The sequence below is a fragment of the Osmerus eperlanus genome, chromosome 3, assembly GCF_963692335.1.
Source record: "Osmerus eperlanus chromosome 3, fOsmEpe2.1, whole genome shotgun sequence".
NCBI lineage: Eukaryota > Metazoa > Chordata > Actinopteri > Osmeriformes > Osmeridae > Osmerus > Osmerus eperlanus.
Window position 1 is genome coordinate 12,624,976 of NC_085020.1, and position 21,571 is coordinate 12,646,546.

Consider the following 21,571-nt stretch of genomic DNA (forward strand, 5'->3'; position numbering starts at 1 on the left):
TTTTTGAGAGGATAGCCTATCGTTTTTTTGTGAGGATGTCATTTACATAATAAATGTTTGTTGAAACCACATCATATGACATTAAAGATGATAAATGAAAATATGAAAGTATGAAAATAAAAAAAAACATAGGCCTAGCTTACTGTAATAAGCAATAAAACGCGTGGTCACTCCTCTACATTTAATTTGGTCTGCTACTTTTTGCCAGCCCTCTTTCTTGGATTTTGCAGACTTTGAGGTGTTCCCTGGCGTTCTGATAAAATCTTCAAATTCGGAGTAACCTTCGAGCAAGCTGTTGCTCTGTTGGCTCTGTTGCGTAAAAAACAGGGCGCTCATTTTGGCCACGGTGAGCAGCCATAGACTTATGTGAGCAGCCAATAGCAGCGTTGCTGATCAAGGTTTCTGCTATCGATACATACCCCCTTTTAGACCAACGTATAACCCAATCCAGCTATACTAATCATAAACAACAAGTGTGTTCAAAGAACCGAATTAGCCAGATCATGATAAGCAAGATGATGTCCTCTTGGATGTGTCATTTGATCTCGGATGTAATAAGCGACGTACGGAGAACGGGCCCCTGGGGCCTGTACTACGAATCAAGATCAACATGCTCTGGATCACTTTCAGTTACCCGGCTACGCGAAGCGTAACAATCGCAATCACGATAAGTGGTATCACGACGGCGGTTATCAACTCTAACTCAACCCAGGGCCCCGTTCGTCGTAAGGGTTGAAGCTAAGTTAATCAATTGTCCCTTTAGCCCGTTAACATTAGCGAGATGAGTGAGAACAGCAAATATCGGTTCGTCAACGGCTGATCCGCATCCAAATCATGTGGTTAATTTCAATCAGGCTAAACTTATCAGGGAAATTGCACGTGCACGTCCTACTTCAAAAGGCAGGAAAGGTCGATCACCAAAACCGTGATTTTCTAACGGTATGATGGCGGAAAAGACGAAAGAGAGAGCGGTGATAGGCTATTCTCGCCATCCGAGCAAACTATTATAATGAGTCTCTACGAAGACAATAAGCATATTATCATGGCTAAAGGCCGAATTATACTTCTCCGACTCCGTTACGGACAGACGGACGGACGGAGTCGTAAGGATTGGTTGAATTTATAGTACTCCGAAGGCTGTGGGTGCTGAAAACAATTCACCGCCAGAAGAGTAGGTGGCGCAACGTTTTTTTGTAAGTCGTCGAGTGTTTATTTACCTAGGTTATCGAGAAGTCGGAGCAAATTTACAAATTAGCCGTTTCATCAATAAAATATGCACATTTTCAGCAACTACACTGCCCATTTCTCGTAACATTTTAATTCAGATGCTGATTTACATGTACTGTTTAGCTGAAATATGAATTGTAAAAACTTACAGCAATGGCGGTCAAAGGATTCTGTTCGTCCTGTTTATTACGGCCATCACGGCAGCCCCGCCCCTGACGCAAGCGGTTCTTAATACTGACCAATCACAGCCAAGGGGTATCCGTAAAATGACGGACGGACGGAGGAAAATCAGGAGGTGCACGTAGAGCTCTCCGAGGGGCTCGGAGAGGGCACGGAGAGGGCGTTCCTTGACGGAGAGGGCGTTCCCTGTCTCCGTCTCCGTAAAAACGCAGAAGTATAAATCGGCCTTAAGTCAAACACCGCCACCGCTGCCAGAGCAAGACAAGCAGCTTGGCAAAAAATTGCCGATAAGCTAAATGCGAAAGTTTTGGGGAAATGTATAGGCTCATCTTAAGTGCCTCATTACCCCAATCAATCAGATCACATTTCTTTAAATGTGCCTGCTGGTATAGGCTTAATGGAAATTAATAATCGAATGAGATCTTGCTAGCGAAAATAATGATCTCAACTCTTTCAGAATAAGTAGGCTAGATAAAAACAAGGCCAAAGAGTATCTAATTGATACGAATTTATAGACAATTATGAGGATATATGTAGGCTACTGCGCTTATATTATGTACTATATATGTGTATATGCATGTAGGCCTATGTGTAAATCCCTCTTTGATTTCATTGACTGGGACATGGCCAGGGAATATGATGAATTGATTCATCAGCTGGTTAAGCGCCAAGTACACGTTTCTTACAGCAACGCATGCTGCAGCTTTGCCAATGTTTTCTGCATCGCCTATACTGTATAAAAATGTAGTCTATAGCCTACCTGACGCAAAAAAACTCAAGGCTATGCAGTCTGAAGCAGAGTTAAAGTTTCAAGTAGCTTTATTGTCAATTTCTTCACATGTCAAGACATAAAAAGGAATCGATATGACGTTTCCCACTCTCCCACAGTGAAACATATAAAAAGCACAGGCACAACAGATAAGACAAGACATTTCATAAAACATAGCGTTACATATTCACATACAGCAGCATAAGCTCATAATAAAGCATAAAGCTTGCTGCGGCGTGTGATATTTGCAATGTACGGCCCGAGAAGTTCTTGCAAATAAATGAGTCCTTGTCGGCTGAATCGATATCGCTCAAACAAGAACTCATCCGTGTGAAATAAAGGATCTTGGCAATCGCGAAGAACTCTATTGGTATGGAAAGCTAATCGAACTAAAATATAGCTCCTTGGTCAACTGGGTCTCTCAAAAAGGGAGCTGCCATGTTATTTTCCGGGGGTGTGGTAAGCTTATCCAGCTACACTTACGTTAGCCTGCTCTGGAGCAGGTTAGTGCTAATTGATGTTACTATGGTGATTTATCGAAAGTTGCTTCCACGAACCAAAAAGGGGGGCGTTTTTTATCTTAGCCTGAAAATAGCTCGCTAAACCGCTTAGCGAGCTACGACGAATACCCCCCTGATCTTTCCAATCTAGTAGTTACAAGGACTCGGGAGTAACGAGTCCTCTCAAAGACTGATTCGTTCATTTTCTCGTGGCCGCGCATCGGGACTGTTGCATAGGCTCGTCCAAGTAAACAGAAATTATTAGTTAATTTCCCGACTCGGTCTTTCTACGAGTCTTTGGATCATTTTTCACGTGACCTGCATAGGCTCTGTAGTGGTAGCTAGAGGAAACACTAGAGGGAACGATTCGTTCATTTCCCGACTCGGTCTTTCTACGAGTCTTTGGATCATTTTTCACGTGACCTGCATAGGCTCTGTAGTGGTAGCTAGAGGAAACGAACGATTCGTTCATTTCCCGACTAAATATGTTTTACTGTGATGTTCAACTACTCTACACCACACTTTGTAATGTTCAGCAAACAGTATAAGGGCGGTAGAATGCTTAAGTGTATGGAAGTATTAAATGACCGCTGATACAGAGTAATAGCCTACACGACCAGTCTGCTTATATAGCTGTCTCTTTCCTTACATTTGTGATATGTATTGTGAATCAGGGGAATACTTGGGACAGTGGGGATGTGCTTGTGCAATATGAAAAGGCAGTGTACCATAACGGGGTTCGGGGGAATGTGTTTGTGCAACAGTCTTATTTGATAACATTTATAAGTTCTTATTCAGGAACAGGATTTGTTACTTGTTTGTTGTTTTTTAGAAGTGCGCCACAACTTTGAACCAGTTCGTGACGTCTGAAGCATTGAACGTCATCAATCACGTGGCATCGTAATTTGACACAAGCTCCAAACGGAGGTTGTGTCAAATTGCCATAATTACACGCGTGCATTCCATAACGTTAAACTTTTGTTGCTGTATTATTTTAGTTGCAACCCTGGCAGTGGCAAACGATCGTGGGAGCAAATTAAAAAATAATATAAAACCATAATTCAAAACGGTAAGTAGCAGTAGGCAATACTTGCACATATTTTAAGGCCAACAAGTAGGCCTACAAGGCTGAATTGCCTGAGTCAGTCCCTTTTGTAGGATATTGGTCTAGCTACAAAGGGCCTATAGAACAATGAAATTGCTTGCAGCCAACAGGAAGAAAAATAAGGCAAAGAAAACTGGGGGGGCCCTCCTCCACAGGACTTCACTCCTGCTGAGGAGCTGGCCCTCTCCAGCTATCAGGGTCACCTCATGATGGAAGGAGTGGAAGGGGACATTTCTTCAGATCCTGGTGGCAGCAGCTTGGAAACCCAAGCATATGTATGTTTCAAGTAATCTATGTGACCATGTTCATTCAACAATTATTTATGAATATTGTAGGAGTGAAATGTATTACTGTTCTCTGCAGTGACAGGAAATACAGTGGTGTTGCTGCCACCACCCACTGTTGTCCCACTGTGCCATACAGAGGTAACAGTGAAACTAATAGTCATACGCCAGTGTAACAGACGTGGTCTTGCAAGCTCCGTCAGAGGTATTGGGGAAATCGTCCCGCACTGGGTTCGAACTTACCACCTTTGGCTTCCCAAGCGCCACCACTACCAACTACGCCAACGAAAAGCTAGCTATTCATTGATGCGGGTGGCCTGTTACATACCTGAGGAGTGAGTTTCACCGATACACACCGGCTACATTCACCCCTCAAACTCACTCCGGCCGGTTAGCTGATGCTAACCTAGCGATCCGGGTCACGGCACCAGTGTAACAGACGTGGTCTTGCAAGCTCCGTCAGAGGTATCGGGCAAATCGTCCCGCACTGGGTTCGAACTTACCACCTCTGGCTTCCCAAGCGCCACCACTACCAACTACGCCAACGAAAAGCTAGCTATTCGTTGATGCGGGTGGCCTGTTACATACCTGAGGAGTGAGTTTCACCGATACACACCGGCTACACCAGTATGTATGCCATATGTGGTTGCTGAATATTGATCAAATATGCCATTTACTTTCTCAAGTGGAGGTCCTAGATGACCAGGAAACTGTGTCTGCCTGCTCAGAGAGCATTTTGGGGGTACACTTTTGAGTTTTATTTACCACTTGCAACACAGATGGTCAGAGTGTGTGAACGTGTGGCTGTGATTGAAGTGTCTGTAATGACTTGCTAATAGTGGTGGTCTGAACATGAGACAAGTCTTACAGTGCTCATTTCAAATATGACTCAATTGATTCAATTGCTATGGTGTTAAACTCAGCAGGAAGAGGAACGTCTTCCTCCCCCTGAGCCTAGGGCCTCCACTTCAAGGCCAAGACAAAGACACAAATTATAAGCAATGAACCTTGAAACACAGTAGTCAAATGGACACCTTCAACTTTCTCCAAGTGTGCCTTGCAAAGGAACAATGTTCTTTATTTGTTTCAGGTTGGAGCAGACAATGCGAGGGCCCTGTATAAAAGAACCCTGGAGCTCGATATAGAGTATAAGAGGCTCGATATAGAGTATAAGAGGCTTTTAATTAAAAAAACAAGGCTGGCTTTTCTGTGTTCCTATAGGAAGGGAGAACACATAAGGATGTATTTGTTAAACTTTTTTCTACGTTTTGGTCTTTTTATACCTTTTTGTGGCTTTTTTGTTGTGCATTTTGAGTCTTTTGTGGGGGGGTTCACCATTTCTTTCTTTCAATATCCTATTTATTCTTTTTGAAAAATGCAATAAAAGTGAATGAAACATCCAAATTCAATGAAAGTAGTGAAATGATCATTTATTTAACTTGTGAAGAGCATTGTATGGTACCATACACATTGTTCTTTTTGGTTTGAAATATTTTGGTTGAAAGAAACACACATTTCTGATATGGAAATGAGTAGGAAAGGAAAGGACAACATAATGGGTTAAGGGGAGACACCCCAGTGAATAGGGATAACATATCAACATGAAACCTCCCCAGTTGATAACTAATATTAGGTCAAATATTGTTTTCATTACTAGTTTCCTGTAAATGTATGTTTAAATGAGCAAATGATGCATGAAGTTGTAAAATATGATATAATGTGCATACATTTCCAGAACGGAAATCAGAACATTGCATGAAGACAGAATGAAAATCCTTGTTTCATTTTGTCAACATATTAGTCCAAAGTTTTTACAAAGGGCACTTTGGATATCTCTTTTTCATCACTCCATTAATCAGAATATGGTGGCAACAGCCCTTGAAGAAAATCATTTGCAAATTGCGCGGCAGACCGTGTTCTTGCTCAGGTTCTCCGCATCACCCACACTATAAAAGTAGGTAGCGAAATAACGAAACGGTATATATAGTCTGTGGGACTGTGAGCGCACGGCTTCGATGTGTCGCATTGGCAACATACGGCTCAAGAAGCTGGCAAAAATACGTAATTTCCTCTGCTGAGGATCTATTCATTCTTTCAAAAGATACTCATTAGGGAATGCGAAAGGTTTTTTTCGATCTCTAAATGTTATGGCTCTTCTGAGCGCACCTCTCACTATCCGCGCACCAAGCTCCACAGGATCTTCTATGAACGGTGACGCCATTATCCTCAAGAATGAGTTAGTGGGCGGGGCTTTTATACCTGTTGATCTCTGATCTCCAACTTAACCTGCTCCCGACCAGGTTAGCCGTTCAGCATGTGTTACCATGGCGATCTACCCCGCTAACAAGTGATCCTCCGTCGTAGTACAGAAAACCCTGGGTTGAACCTGAAGTTACCTCGCTAACGCCATATCTTGATTCGTAGTACAGGCCCCAGATCAGGCGATCGTCGAAAAGAGGAGTTATGTCGCAAAAAGCAAAGCGTAAACCAGCAGAGTGGTGTTGTTTCAGCAGCGTTAATTGATTTGAGTTTTTTTGGAGTTGTCCCCAAAAAGGGCAATGTTGCCGCAATTAACATGGCAAGGGAGACAACTTGTCAAACCATTACGACTGTTAAATATTTAGGGTTCCTCCGGTAGGAGGGAACCTATTGTATTCCTTAGTTTTATTATTAGGGTTCCTCCGGTAGGAGGGAACCTATTGTTTTTGTTAGTATAAACTTTTTTTTTTTTTTTCTGACAGAAATGACAGTTTCAAGTCTTCTGGTTAATCCCAGTGTAACTATCTATTATGTCAATTTTACAACATTTTGCCATTTTGAAGGAGGAATCCGCCATTGCTGCTTGCAGCTATATTTATTATTATTATTATTAATCTTCTTCTCCTTGCGCCACAATAACTCAACGTGTTATTGGTAACACATTTTCTAATTTGGCACATTGATACTACATCCGAGTGGGTACCCCCACACCAAATATGGGACACCTTCGAGTAGGGGGCGCCACAGGCCATGCCCTAAAGTCCGATTTTCAAAGTGATGGCATTTCCACCCCATTGCTCCAATTCTTCTGAAACTTGGTGTACATGCCTCATTTCCCATGGGGAACAAAAAAGGTACAAGGACCCATAAGGTCCGCCATGATGGATTTTCCTGTACAGTGATAATTTGGGAAAACCTTCAAAATTCCTCTTCTCTTGAACCAAAATTCCAATTGACTTGAAATTTTGAACAGATATGTAACATGGATGTATCTAAAAACGTTACTTATAGGCCGTAAGGTGAACCCTGTTATTGTTTCAACCCGCTCCACAGTCTGGCATCTACACAATCTTTAGCTCATAAAAAAGAACGAGTCCTGCTAAGCTACCAAAAAAAGTTTGTCGCTGAAATTCCAGTCGATTGTTCATGCGTCTATGTTTTATGCAGAACTAGTTTCTTCAGAGCGTAATAGGATTTTGGTGGCACGGTTCGACACGTGATCCTTCTACACCAATAAGGTAGCTGCTTTTTGTCAACATGGATGGATATGGTTGTCAAATAGAGGATGGGACCTTGCACGTTACAGTGTTTCCTATGTGCATTTTGCCGTGGCAGCCCGCCACGACAAAATTTCTGCCGCCATGGTATCAGAAATAGGGCTGTACAAAATTTTTGGACGTCTATGTGATTGTTAGAGTGCATGTCGGAGAATAGCATGGATACGCGCTTCACACCGCAGTTGAGATTGTGCGTCTTTGAGAAGTCGTATAGCTAACTTGTCAGTTAATTTAAGCCTGTTATTGTATTAGTCTATATTCTTGCTAATTTAAATTAAGTTAACTGGTGATCTGTAATATTCCCCTGCTAGCTAAATTGCACGTCTGTTGATTCGATAGCGATTGCTGCCTTTGCTTACGTTTGTATTTTCGGTGCATTACTATGCAGAAGTAGTTTTAATTAATAAATAGTGGGTTTATTGTTATTATTTGCTACAGAATGCTTAGCCTATCAAGCTCAAATGAAGCAGACAGTGTACATGCTTTCGAGTACCTTAATCGATAGGCTACTGACCAACGTCAATTATTAATACGTCAATTAATAATTGGCAGCATTTATGCCATTTAGAACATACTTTATGAGTGGAAGGTCTCTAAGTAGCCTAAACTTAATGCTTTAAGGGAAATAGTACGATAATATGTGCAATATTACATTAGTTATTAAACTAGGTTATTACATTAACCTGGGGGGGGGGGGGACTGACAGACAGACTTATGTCGTTGTTGTAACATTCATTCATTCTTCCACAAATGAAAACACTGATCAACCATAAAAACAATCGTAATGAAAAATATGAAATATGATATATAAAACTGTACAAAACAGAATAAGGAATAACAGATTAAGGACACTCAGTCCTCACTGTCAGTGTCAGGACAGTTATCTTCCAGTTCCTCAGTTTCTTTTGTGTTGGCACAATTACAACAACGACATAAGTCTGTGCAACACAGTCCTGCAGAAAAACATGAACATCTGCCTGTCTCACACGCACTTTTGCAGCCGCAGTGTATCACATGCAAAACACTGTCAGGGGCCGAATTTCTGTTACGTGCAAGGTCCCATCCTCTATTTGCCAAACATATCCATCCATGTTGACAAAAAGCAGCTACCTTATTGGTGTAGAACAATCACGTGTCGAACCGTGCCACCAAAATCCTATTACGCTCTGAAGAAACTAGTTCTGCATAAAACATAGACGCAACGATAATCGACTGGAATTTCAGCGACAAACTTTTTTTTGGTAGCTTAGCACGAATCGTTCTTTTTTATGAGCTAAAGATTGTGTAGATGCCAGACTGTGGAGCGGGAATCATTTTCTAAAAGACTTTTCGTGGTTCACCTTGTAGCCTATTAAGACAGTTGAATTAAATACAAAATGGCTGAAAGGGGTGTACTTATGTAAATGTACACATTGCCTCAATATGTTTGTGTCACTAAATCAAATGTCATTTTGAATTATGGTTTTTCAAACCTAATAGGGTTCAAGATGACATCACTCTGAAGTACCATAAACATTTCACCTTGGTATGTCAAAATGTGATTAAATTAGAGCTGTTTCAACCTTGGCTGAATCTAACAACGCTTACCACAGGAGAAACAGCTTACTTTTTCATACAGTAACTGAACATGACAACATTCAACACTGAGAATAGCTCAATGGGATGGGAAGGTGACCTGCAAAGTATAAGGTCGTAGGTTCGAATCCAGCCACAGTGTTTGAGCCTGTCTTAAATTTGAAAATCTGTTTAGTTAAACAGGATGACATCGTTCTGAAGTAGCATGCGCAATTTCACCTTGATATGTCAAAAGATCATTGAAGTACAGCTGTTTAAACTTTGGCCGACTCGAACAATCCGTGCTACAGGAGAAACGGCTTCCTTTTTTTATACAGTAACTGACCAGGTATTCTCATCCTTGAGGGTAGCTCAATGGGTTGAAACGGTGTCCTACAAAGTGCAAGGTCACAGGTTCAAATCCAGGCACAGTCTTTTGGCCTGTCATCATTTTGATTACTTGTTTAGTTAAACAGGCAGACATTTGAAATACCATGCGCAATTTCATCTTGAAATGTCAACCGTTTCTTAACCTTTGTCCCAAAGCTGACCAAAAACTAATACTCATATCACGCAGTCGGAGCACAGCTAGATAATCAGCGTCAGCACCCTTGGGTACCCAGCATGCAGTGCGGCATGTCAAAAAACGCAAAGACTTGTGGAAAATAGTTTGGTTACAACAGCCGTGCGAGGGATTTCAGTTGTTGTGTTCGTTCAGTTAGATGTTTGTAATGTTATTGTTGGTTAGTTAATATAATCTTGTTGGTCACCCTGATTGTGCATGTTGTGTAGTTTAATGGGACCAGAGAGTCGGCTGCTGTACTGTCACAGGCTATTCTTGCAAGGGGCTGAATGTAAGCTCTACCCTAGCCCAGTTGCGCACATGTCTATTGTTAATTGTGCATTGACTGAGAGTCTGGAAACAGATCAACTCAATAACAGTGCGTTTACGCTGCAGCGACGCGAATCGCTTGCCATCGCTCGCCTTCCCACAGTTCACCACGCGCGGGGGCGTGTCAAACAGATAAATGTAGAATTGTTGTTCTCTTAAGTCACTGCTGTAGTTGTCATGGCCAAGTGTGCAGACTTGGGTTTACGTACTCGCGACATCGATCAAAATACAACTTGTATACAAAATACAAAACTGTTTAACCCTTGTGTTATCTTCGGGTCGTTCTGACCCATCAGTCATTGTGACCCACCGTCGTATTGCGACAACTTTACCGCATACAAAAACAAAGTGAAGCATTTTCTTTTAACCGTTGGGCTGTCTCAGACCCCCCACATTGCGAAGGTTAAAAGAAAATTATTTTTATTTGTTTTTGTATTGGGTAAAATTGGGTAAACACAACGATGGTTTGTTATGAACCTTTGGGTCATGTGACCCGAAGGCAGCACGAGGGTTAATAGACATTACACGTTGACATGTGTAAAAACGTTTTATTATAGTACTCAAAGTCTCTGCTAATCTGTCGATACGACCAGGGAGTTCCAGCCGGGCTTATAGTAGTAGCCCGGCTGGAACTCCCTGGAACGTAACTTTGTTCGAGAGTACAAAGTACAAAAAAAACACCAGGAGCACCGACAACGTCGGCAAACCTGCGCCTGGCCTCATTCTTTTTATTAATGTCTTTGTACAAATACAGAGACGTATCGTACAGGACTGGATATGCAGCCACACAGGCGATTAGTTTCTCCTCCATCTTAAAAACTGAAAGCTAGAAATGTTTACCATGGTTGCTACGTTACGAGAAACAAGAAAACACTGCCATTGGCCATCGCTAGCGAAAATCGCTCCTCATTTGCATAAAGTTGAGAAAATCTCAACTCGATCGCGTCGCGTCGCTACCCACAATGCACCATGCAAGCGATTCGCCTGGCTCCATTGAAAATGAATGGAAAACATGTTGTCGCTCGCATCGCGTCGCTGCAGTGTAAACGCACCGTAAGAGTTTCAATATCCTATAAAAAGTTAATACTCAGCCTTTACTAGGGATGGGCGAACGATGCCTTGTGAAGCTTTGGTGGTTTCTTCCGGATTGTGCCGGCCCAAAGAGCCGAATTATCGTCGCATTGAATATGAACAGCGTCATATAGCAGCCGTTTAAACTGGCTGAATGAGGCGTAGTGGTTGTCTCCGACGGACTACCCTACGTTATTTAATATTTTAATTAAGGCTACATGTGTTCATTTTTATCTGATATTAGTGCTCACACATTAAAATGTTGTCATACATCTGTAAGCCGTTAGTATTACGTCATTTTCTCACAGTAAAAGTTAAAGAATATCTTCCGAGGTTCCCTGCAATGGGGCGCGGACTCGGGTATCCAGACTTGCATTATCAATAGTTGTCGTACAACGCTTTAACCAGCTACACCACCGAAAAAGCCGTTACCTGTCGATGCGGGTGGACAGACTTTATACGATACGGTTTTTATATCAATTAAACTAGATTACACTGATTTTTTCTTATTCTTAACATTTGTGATATGTAGGCCTATTGTGAACAGGGGGGACTTTATTTTTACTAATTATTATTACTGTTGACAATGTTGACGAATCATCAACATTTGTTTTCTGGGCACTGTATAGACCTACCTAGTCCTATCATGTTACGTTTCATTTCAATAAAATAACAACACTCAAGTGCACAGATTTAGAATTATTACAATACGGATTTGGCTAAATAATTATGACTGATGGAAGAAACTCGAGCGATGCCTGGTGCTGCTTCTCTGGCAATGTGAGATTTGTCTTTAACAAGAAGCGGTGGCTTCGTTCCTTCTATGGCTTTGGTTCAGAAGAGCGGCAAAACTTCAAACCAGTTCGTGACTCTGGTTTCTCCAGTTCTCTGGTGGAACTGCAACAAAATTCGGTACAATGGGGCTTAATAGGGAGTGGCCAGGCTCTCCTTAAACAGGCTCTGGTATAAGTTACCGTGGTTACGTAGCTAGAACTAAAATAAGCCACCTTAATGGAACGGAACTCTCGCTAAAGTAAGTGAGACTTGGCCAAATAAGTCTCGCTTTTCCTTAATTGACGTTGATGGAACACCCCCCAGGCCACCTTGTCACCCATGTTTCAGTGGACAAAGTAGAGTGACTATTTGTCCTGATGTCTACCTTCTTAAAAGTCGAAACTTCAGAACACAAATCAGCGTGAACTAATTCCATGAGTAGACAGTGAACACTAATTGTAATCAATGAGTTAAAGCCTTCACAGTTTGTCTCCAAAACAATGTTCATATTCAAATCAATCTACCTCCCCTATAGGCTAACATTTGTAGCTACACCTATCACACATTTATCTTTGAATTAGACTATTGCACAGTGCCCATGATAAAATTGGTTCCACACACACACACACACACACACACACACAGATTCCTGGAATTATAGATAGGGCACAGTGCCCTGGATGATGTCGGTGATGCACACAGATTTATGGAATCATACAGCTCTGGAAGAGACCACTGCACCTTTTTCTTTTATTAAAAAAAAAGCTGATAGGGACAATTTTGAGTGAGGGTAAAATTTACAGTGGCCTCTTAAATTTTACCCTTCTGTTCCTCACTCAAAATTGTCCTTCTCAACTTTTTTTTATGAAAGAAAAAGGTGCAGTGGTCTCTCACTTTTTTCCAGAGCTGTAGATAGATGCCTACAGTGCCTGTGATGCAGCTGCTGATGACAGTTCTCAGTGATTTTGGTACCTATGTTTCTCAGATCACAATTGAAATTGTCTGTAATCTCTGAAGTACTTGTTTAACCTCCACATCATCTATTCTAGTCACTTATGCACATCATAAAAGCTATTTATCATTATTTTAAACAAATTCCCAATGATGTGGTACATTCATGCAAATGATGATGTAGCCTTCATTTGTCTGCTGTTTCCTATATTATCAATTGCTTATGTTATGTTGATCAAAATGTATTGTCCCATGTCCGTGATGCAGCTGGTGATTTAATGTCGTAGTTTTATTGATGTTAAGAGTTTCTGCAAATTTACAATGTACAAGCAGTTTTAACAAAACTGCAATGTAACAAAATTCACTGAAAGTATCAACTTTATGTTGTTCTTCTGTTAGCTAGCCACCATTTCATCCATAAAGAAAACCCTTTAAAAGCAGCTGATTCGATGTTATGCCAGCAGTCAGCACTGCTAACCTGGCCATATCGGTTGTAAAAGTGAATTAGCTTCTAAATAACAAAACAAAATGTCCCTACTTTCCTTACAAAAACTCTCGTGCATTAAGCGCTTATTGTTGGAAATGTTTAAATGCTTATCCAAACAATGTCAAACGCAGCACTGCACTCCACTGGATTATAAAAAAGACACCGGCAAAATATGAACGTTGCAGAGTGCCCGGTTCTCGAGATAATCGGAAGAAACTCGCTGACCTAAAATCCCATTCTAAAAAATACACAGACACACAAACAAGACAGAGATTCCTGGCATTATTGGAGAGATTATTAGAGAGATGACGCATACAATCAAAGCCAAACCACAAATGTATTAACCCTTGTGCTGCCTTCGGGTCACATGACCCAAAGGTTCACAACGAACCCAATACAAAAACAAATAAATAGCATTTTCTTTTAACCTTTGCAATGTGGGGGGTCTGAGACAGCCCGACTGTTAAAAGAACAGAAAAAGAACTTTGTTTTTGTATGCGGTAAAGTTGTCGCAATACGACGGTGGGTCACAATGACTGATGGGTTAGAATGACCCAAAGATAACACAAGGGTTAAGTCCAGAAGATTCAGATTTCACAACTAACGTAGAACTGAGATCTTTAATTATCAAATTGTTTAACTGATAGCATGTATGTAGTCACATTATCATAACTACCCAATGTATTATCGTCCCACAGGGAAATTTCTCAACTGACAATTCAGTTCAACAAACCTTGGTTAATCCCCAAATCCTCCTGAGTCCCGTATGTTCTCTCGTCATGGATGAAGACCACCTGGGAAGCTCCAGCATCATCTGCATTCTGGATCAGTTCCTGTTAAGGCCACAAATGTTGGTATGATTCTGAAGAAATGGAAAAGTGACTTGCCTAAAACAGGCACACAGTATTCAAAGAAAAAAGGATATAAACAACCTTTTTCATGCAACTATACTTTTGGGGAATTATAGCTTCCCTCTGGTACATTTTAATTATTTGTGCATTTATTGAGAACATAGCTTGTATATGACTACCTGAGCAGTTGTTTATCAAACTCACCTTCAAAATCTGCCCTCCATCTGGATATCGTCTTAAGATATCCTTTAGGTAGTCAATAAAGGGTGGCGCTGTCGCACCAAAGGCATGGCTGACCAGAAAGAAATTACATATTATTTAGAAACGTTATACTTTAAGGAGAGTGGGGCGTGATACATTTTTTATTAAAAGCAGGTTGTTTTAAGGCAGAATGTTTCATCTTTAGACTCTTCACATAAACCTGCACATTTAGTTTATTCTAAAATGTAGTTTGTTGGTATAAAAGGAAACCTACGTAAGATTAATTAGTTCTACATCGATAAAAAAAACTGTAAAAAGTGTTTCTACTTCTGTAGAACTACTTCTGTTGGTGTAATGTGTTTATGTAGCCTAACGTCTAGGTACAGAATACAGCCAACTGTGCTAGGAAATTATCACACAGAACACATTCAAGCCATTACTGTGAACATAAACTGTATGGAAATTCTGAGCCTAAAATATGTACAGCACCAGTATCTTTCTCTTTCACACACACACAGGCCAATTGTAGTAGCCTACCATGCTGCGGCTTTACAATGTTTGCCCTATTTCAAGAACATTATTTTAATATCACTGCAAGTCTATGTTTTAAAGAGCAGATGAAGCAACTTAATCATTATACTCACCGAGTTCGCTGTGACCTTGAACTCATACTTCCTAACGTGGTTTACTGTGAGTATAAGAAAAAGGTAGGCCGAGTTAGGCTATTCCTTTTTTTTTTACATTAACACAACAGAGGTGGCCATATCGAGCGACAGTCGTCCACACAACGGTCTGTAGCCTGAGTAGCCTTGTCTGAAAATAATACATTTACATTTAGTCATTTAGCAGACGCTCTTATCCAGAGCGACTTACAGTAAGTACAGGGACAGCCCGAGGCAAGTAGGGTGAAGTGCCTTGCCCAAGGACACAACGTCATTTGGCACGGCCGGGAATCGAACTGGCAACCTTCTGATTACTAACCCGCTTCCCTAACCGCTCAGCCACCTGACTCCCAATAATATAAACTTTGTGACTTTTTTCTCGCAAATTTACGACTTTAATCTCTGAATTTTTTTTTACGGCTACTCCCATTAAGTAGGTTAACCTCTATGTTTTCATATAGGCTACAAATCGCCTATTTAAAATAGCCTACTAAAGGTTACCGAGGTGAAATCAGTTTCATATTCGAGATTCAACAGACATTCATATTCGTACCTCCGTTCAGGCTCTGCGTCATATTTAGGAACCGGGGTAAAAGAGTTGACAGTCCGAATGTTTCTTCAATATCTTTGTCAAAATCCTAGCTGACCAACTTGTCCAACCTTTGGTTTGGTGATAAAGTTTATTTTTGATTAACCTATATTGCCAATAAATCAATAAAAACACCAATATTTCAGTGTTTCCTCAATATCTTTGTCATAAATGACCACAGAAACGTCAGACCTGTTTCACATTCTTCTACTCCTAGCTGACCAAGTTGTCCAAGCTTTGGTTTGGTGATAAAGTTGATTATTGATTAACCCATAGCCAACTTTATCAACTTTATCACCAAACCAAAACTTGGACAACTTGGTCAGCTAGTAGTAGAAGAATGTGCAACAAGTTTGAAGTTTCTATGTTCATTTTTGACAAAGATATTGAGAAAATACTGAAAAATTGGTGTTTTTATTGATTTGTTGGCAATGGGTTAATCAATAATCAACTTTATCACCAAACCAACGATTGGACAACTTGGTCTGCTAGGAGTAGAAGAATGTGAAACAGGTCTGAAGTTTCTGTGGTCATTTTTGACAAATATATTGATGAAATACTGGAAAATGTGTGTTTTTATTGGCTATGGGTCAATCAATAATCAACTTTATCACCAAACCAAAGCTTGGACAACTTGGTAAGCTAGTAGTAGAAGAATGTGCAACAAGTTTGAAGTTTCTATGTTCATTTTTGACAAAGATATTGAGATAATACTGAAATATTTGTGTTTTTATTGATTTATTGGCTATGGGTTAATCAATAATCGTCTTTATCACCAAACCAACGCTTGGACAACTTGTTCAGATAGTAGTAGAAGAATGTGAAACAAGTTTGAAGTGTCTGTGGTCATTGTTGACAAAGATATTGATGAAATATTGGAAAATGTGTGTTTTCCTTGATTTATTGGCTATAGGTTAATCAATAATCAACTTTATCACCAAACCAAAGCTTGGACAACTTGGTCTGCTAGTATTAGAAGAATGTGCAACAAGTTTAAAGTTTCTATGTTCATTTTTTACAAAGATATTGAGGAAATACAGAAATATTGGTGTTTTTATTGACTTATTGGCTATGGATTAATCAATAATCAACTTTATCACCAAACCAAAGCTTGGACAACTTGGTCAGCTAGTAGTAGAAGAATGTGGAACAAGTTTGAAGTTTCTGTCGTCATTGTTGACAAAGATATTGAGGAAATACTTAAATATTGGTGTTTTTATTGATTTATTGGCTATAGGTTAATCAACAATCAACTTAATCACCAAACCAAAGCTTGGACAACTTGGTCAGCTAGTAGTAGAAGAATGTGGAACAAGTTTGAAGTTTCTGTCGTCATTGTTGACAAAGATATTGAGGAAATACTTAAATATTGGTGTTTTTATTGATTTATTGGCTATAGGTTAATCAACAATCAACTTTATCACCAAACCAAGGCTTGGACAACTTGGTATGCTAGTATTAGAAGAATGTGCAACAAGTTTAAAGTTTCTATGTTCATTTTGTACAAAGATATTGAGGAAATACAGAAATATTGGTGTTTTTATTGACTTATTGGCTATGGATGAATCAATAATCAACTTGGTCACCAAACCAAAGCTTGGACAACTTGGTCTACTAGTATTAGAAGAATGTGCAACAAGTTTGAAGTTTCTATGTTCATTTTTGACAAAGATATTGAGGAAACACTGAAATATTTGTGTTTTTATTGATTTATTGGCTATGGGTTAATCAATAATCAACTTTATCACCAAACCAAAGCTTGGACAACTTGGTCAGCTAGTAGTAGAAGAATGTGCAACAAGTTTGAAGATTCTATGTTCATTTTTGACAAAGATATTGAGAAAATACAGAAATATTGGTGTTTTTATTGATTTATTGGCTATGGGTTAATCAATAATCAACATTATCACCAAACCAAAGGTTGGACAAATTGGTCAGTCAGTAGTAGAAAAATGTGCAACAAGTTTGAAGTTTGTATGGTCGATTTTGACAAAGATATTGAAGAAACATTCTGACTGTCTACTCTTTTAACCCGGTCCCTAAATATGACGCGGAGCCTGAACGGAGGTACGAATATGAATGTCTGTTGAATCTCGAATATGAAACTGATTTCACCTCGGTCTAAAGGTTTTGGTCGGTGTATTAGCCTTATAAAGTTAAAGATCCTGTAAAGTAAATTCCATGTTTTGCTTCTAAGTACATACTACGTGTGAAATGAGTTCCTGAAAGCATGTGCAAAGTGCTAAAACTTTGTTGCACTGAAATGTGGAGTTAGACCGAAGAACAGTTTCTCTTCCGTTTTCAGATCAGGTTTTAATGGGCGAAGCCAAAAAACTACCTATCTACTTATTTCGACCTATCTACGTTAGATCACTGAATGGCTCCTCCTGCTGTACTGTTATTGTAGCTTACATCAGCTAGCTAGCTAGCTAGCTTCAGGATGTCTCCCACCACCCGCAACTGCATCTTCCCTGATGCAAGAACTCAGCTGCGCTGCAACGCCATATTAAGTTCCCTATTGATAATGAAAGGAAAAATAGGTGGATAGATTTTGTGAAGAGCCACGCTCATGGAAAGCTTCGGATAAACTCCAACAGCCGCCTCTGCACTGACCATTTCACGGCGGACAGTTTTAACATGGACCAGAGACAGACAGGGTTCACCAGCGCGGAGCCGTACCGAGCATCGCCCCCCCCCCCCCGGCCGTTCATCCTCCGGTCGCACCTGGACCATCCACCGCCGCCAGCAGTTCATCACTCAGTTCTGTGTGCTTGTTATAATTATACTAGATAACTTTTCCAGAGGTATCTCTGCTATGAGTTAGTTCAAACCGCTAACTTGATATTAGGCTACTCGGTGTAGAATGACGGTATTTTAGTGAAATGGTAGCTAATGTGCTAGAAGTAGTTGGAGAGCTCACTGTCTGCTGTCTCTCGTGTTTGAAGATTCTATGTTCATTTTTGACAAAGATATTGAGAAAATACAGAAATATTGGTGTTTTTATTGATTTATTGGCTATGGGTTAATCAATAATCAACATTATCACCAAACCAAAGGTTGGACAAATTGGTCAGTCAGTAGTAGAAAAATGTGCAACAAGTTTGAAGTTTGTATGGTCGATTTTGACAAAGATATTGAAGAAACATTCTGACTGTCTACTCTTTTAACCCGGTCCCTAAATATGACGCGGAGCCTGAACGGAGGTACGAATATGAATGTCTGTTGAATCTCGAATATGAAACTGATTTCACCTCGGTCTAAAGGTTTTGGTCGGTGTATTAGCCTTATAAAGTTAAAGATCCTGTAAAGTAAATTCCATGTTTTGCTTCTAAGTACATACTACGTGTGAAATGAGTTCCTGAAAGCATGTGCAAAGTGCTAAAACTTTGTTGCACTGAAATGTGGAGTTAGACCGAAGAACAGTTTCTCTTCCGTTTTCAGATCAGGTTTTAATGGGCGAAGCCAAAAAACTACCTATCTACTTATTTCGACCTATCTACGTTAGATCACTGAATGGCTCCTCCTGCTGTACTGTTATTGTAGCTTACATCAGCTAGCTAGCTAGCTAGCTTCAGGATGTCTCCCACCACCCGCAACTGCATCTTCCCTGATGCAAGAACTCAGCTGCGCTGCAACGCCATATTAAGTTCCCTATTGATAATGAAAGGAAAAATAGGTGGATAGATTTTGTGAAGAGCCACGCTCATGGAAAGCTTCGGATAAACTCCAACAGCCGCCTCTGCACTGACCATTTCACGGCGGACAGTTTTAACATGGACCAGAGACAGACAGGGTTCACCAGCGCGGAGCCGTACCGAGCATCGCCCCCCCCCCCCGGCCGTTCATCCTCCGGTCGCACCTGGACCATCCACCGCCGCCAGCAGTTCATCACTCAGTTCTGTGTGCTTGTTATAATTATACTAGATAACTTTTCCAGAGGTATCTCTGCTATGAGTTAGTTCAAACCGCTAACTTGATATTAGGCTACTCGGTGTAGAATGACGGTATTTTAGTGAAATGGTAGCTAATGTGCTAGAAGTAGTTGGAGAGCTCACTGTCTGCTGTCTCTCGTGTCAATTTATACTCCTGTGTTACAGCTCAGGGGAACACTTCATTTATATGCATCTGTAGGGATGGGACGTATGGCACTGACGCATCGATGCATGTGTCGCAAAACCAATACGCACAGTTTCGAAAAAGTGTTTTGGAGCTTGTATCAAATTACGAAACCACGTGACAGATGACGTTCAATGCTTCAAACGTCACGAACTGGTTCGAAATTTTGCCGCTCTTCTGAACCAGAGCCATAGAAGGAACGAAGCCACCGCTTCTTGTTAAAGACAAATCTCACATTGCCAGAGAAGCAGCACCAGTCATCGCTCGAGTTTCTTCCATCAGTCATAATTATTTAGCCAAATCCGTATTGTAATAATTATAAATCCGTGCACTTGAGTGTTGTTATTTTATTGAAATGAAACGTAACATGATAGGACTAAGTAGGTCTATACAGTGCCCAGAAAACAAATGTTGATGATTCGTCAACATTGTCAACAGTAATAATAATTAGTAAAAAATAAAGTCCCCCCTGTTCACAATAGGCCTACATATCACAAATGTTAAGAATAAGAAAAAATCAGTGTAATCTAGTTTAATTGATATAAAAACCTTATCGTATAAAGTCCGTCCTCCCGCATCGACAGGTAACTGCTTTTTCGGTGGTGTAGCTGGTTAAACAACGTATTGATAATGCAAGTCTGGATACCCGAGTCCGCGCCCCATTGCAGGGAACCTCGGAAGATATTCTTTAACTTTTACTGTGAGAAAATGACGTAATACTAACGGCCTACAGATGTATGACAACATTTTAATGTGTGAGCATTAATATCAGATAAAAATGAACACATGTAGCCTTAATTAAAATATTAAATAACGCAGGGTAGTCCGTCGGAGACAACCACTACGCCTCATTCAGCCAGTTTAAACGGCTGCTATATGACGCTGTTCATTTTCAATGCGCCGATAGTTCGGCTCTTTGGGCCGGCACAATCCGGAAGAAACCACCAAAGCTTCACAAGGCATCGTTCACCCATCCCTATGCATATATTTTTCACTCATTGAACAAATAGCCTACATTCAAATTCTATACTGTTTTGTTAGGCTTGACGTAGCGTCCATTATCTGGGTCGTAGGTAGCTTACTTGAGAGAGGTGGGGCCTTCCAGCGAGGGGGCCGAGCTTCGATCAGCTCCTTCAGGCGACACGCCTGAAGGAGCAGCCTTCTCGAACAGAGAAGACTGCTGATTTTCTTACGATTTCAAAGCCTAATTTAACATAGCCTACTTGTCGGTGTTTTTTTTTTTTTTTTTCGAATTTGGATGGGTAGTTAATAACACATTATTCTGTGGTGTGGTGAAATTGAAACTCGTTTTTAATTCCACTTTACAGGATCTTTAAACAACACGAGAATACTTTCTTGGTAGACCTACGTAATTTGTTAGTTCGAAATTGTTTAATTAATAAAATGACTGTTGGTTGTTACTGCAAATCTGCATATAGGCTACCTTATCTTTACTTCAGTAAGACCACAATAGCCAATAGATCAAACCTCTAGTGGTCAACGAGCCGCGGTAACCGTGCTGACAAGATTAATATTTTTATATAGGCCTAAATATTTTATACATCACCATAAAAGCTTTCAAGTAAACTAAACTTTATTGATAGCCTAACACTCAAGTGACATCAGTTTGGAGAAAAAAACGTTTCTTGATTAGCTCCCTAATCATGGGCATCATGTTAAGGTTAAACAAATGTAATTTAAAATAGGCTAAAACATTTACCTCATGTGTGATCATTGGCTGAAGATCATTCACCACTTGCTGACAGAGATTTTGGTTCAGTTAGGTTGGCTTTATACCTACCTAAAGTCCCACCCAATTTGC

At 40.3% G+C, this 21,571-nt stretch overlaps 1 protein-coding gene across 1 annotated transcript in view; it reads right to left on the bottom strand.

Annotated features, from left to right (window-relative positions):
- si:dkeyp-118h9.7 (sacsin) overlaps window positions 1-21,571 on the bottom strand; it is a 38,942-nt gene extending 17,371 nt beyond the window's left edge. The window contains exons 1-4 of the mRNA XM_062457315.1: window positions 21,470-21,571; window positions 15,027-15,070; window positions 14,386-14,473; window positions 14,064-14,163 (exon numbers count right to left, since the gene is read on the bottom strand). Coding sequence (XP_062313299.1) covers window positions 14,064-14,163; window positions 14,386-14,473; window positions 15,027-15,052 — 214 coding nt within the window. The 5' untranslated portion in view covers window positions 15,053-15,070; window positions 21,470-21,571. The remainder of the gene's footprint in view (window positions 1-14,063; window positions 14,164-14,385; window positions 14,474-15,026; window positions 15,071-21,469) is intronic.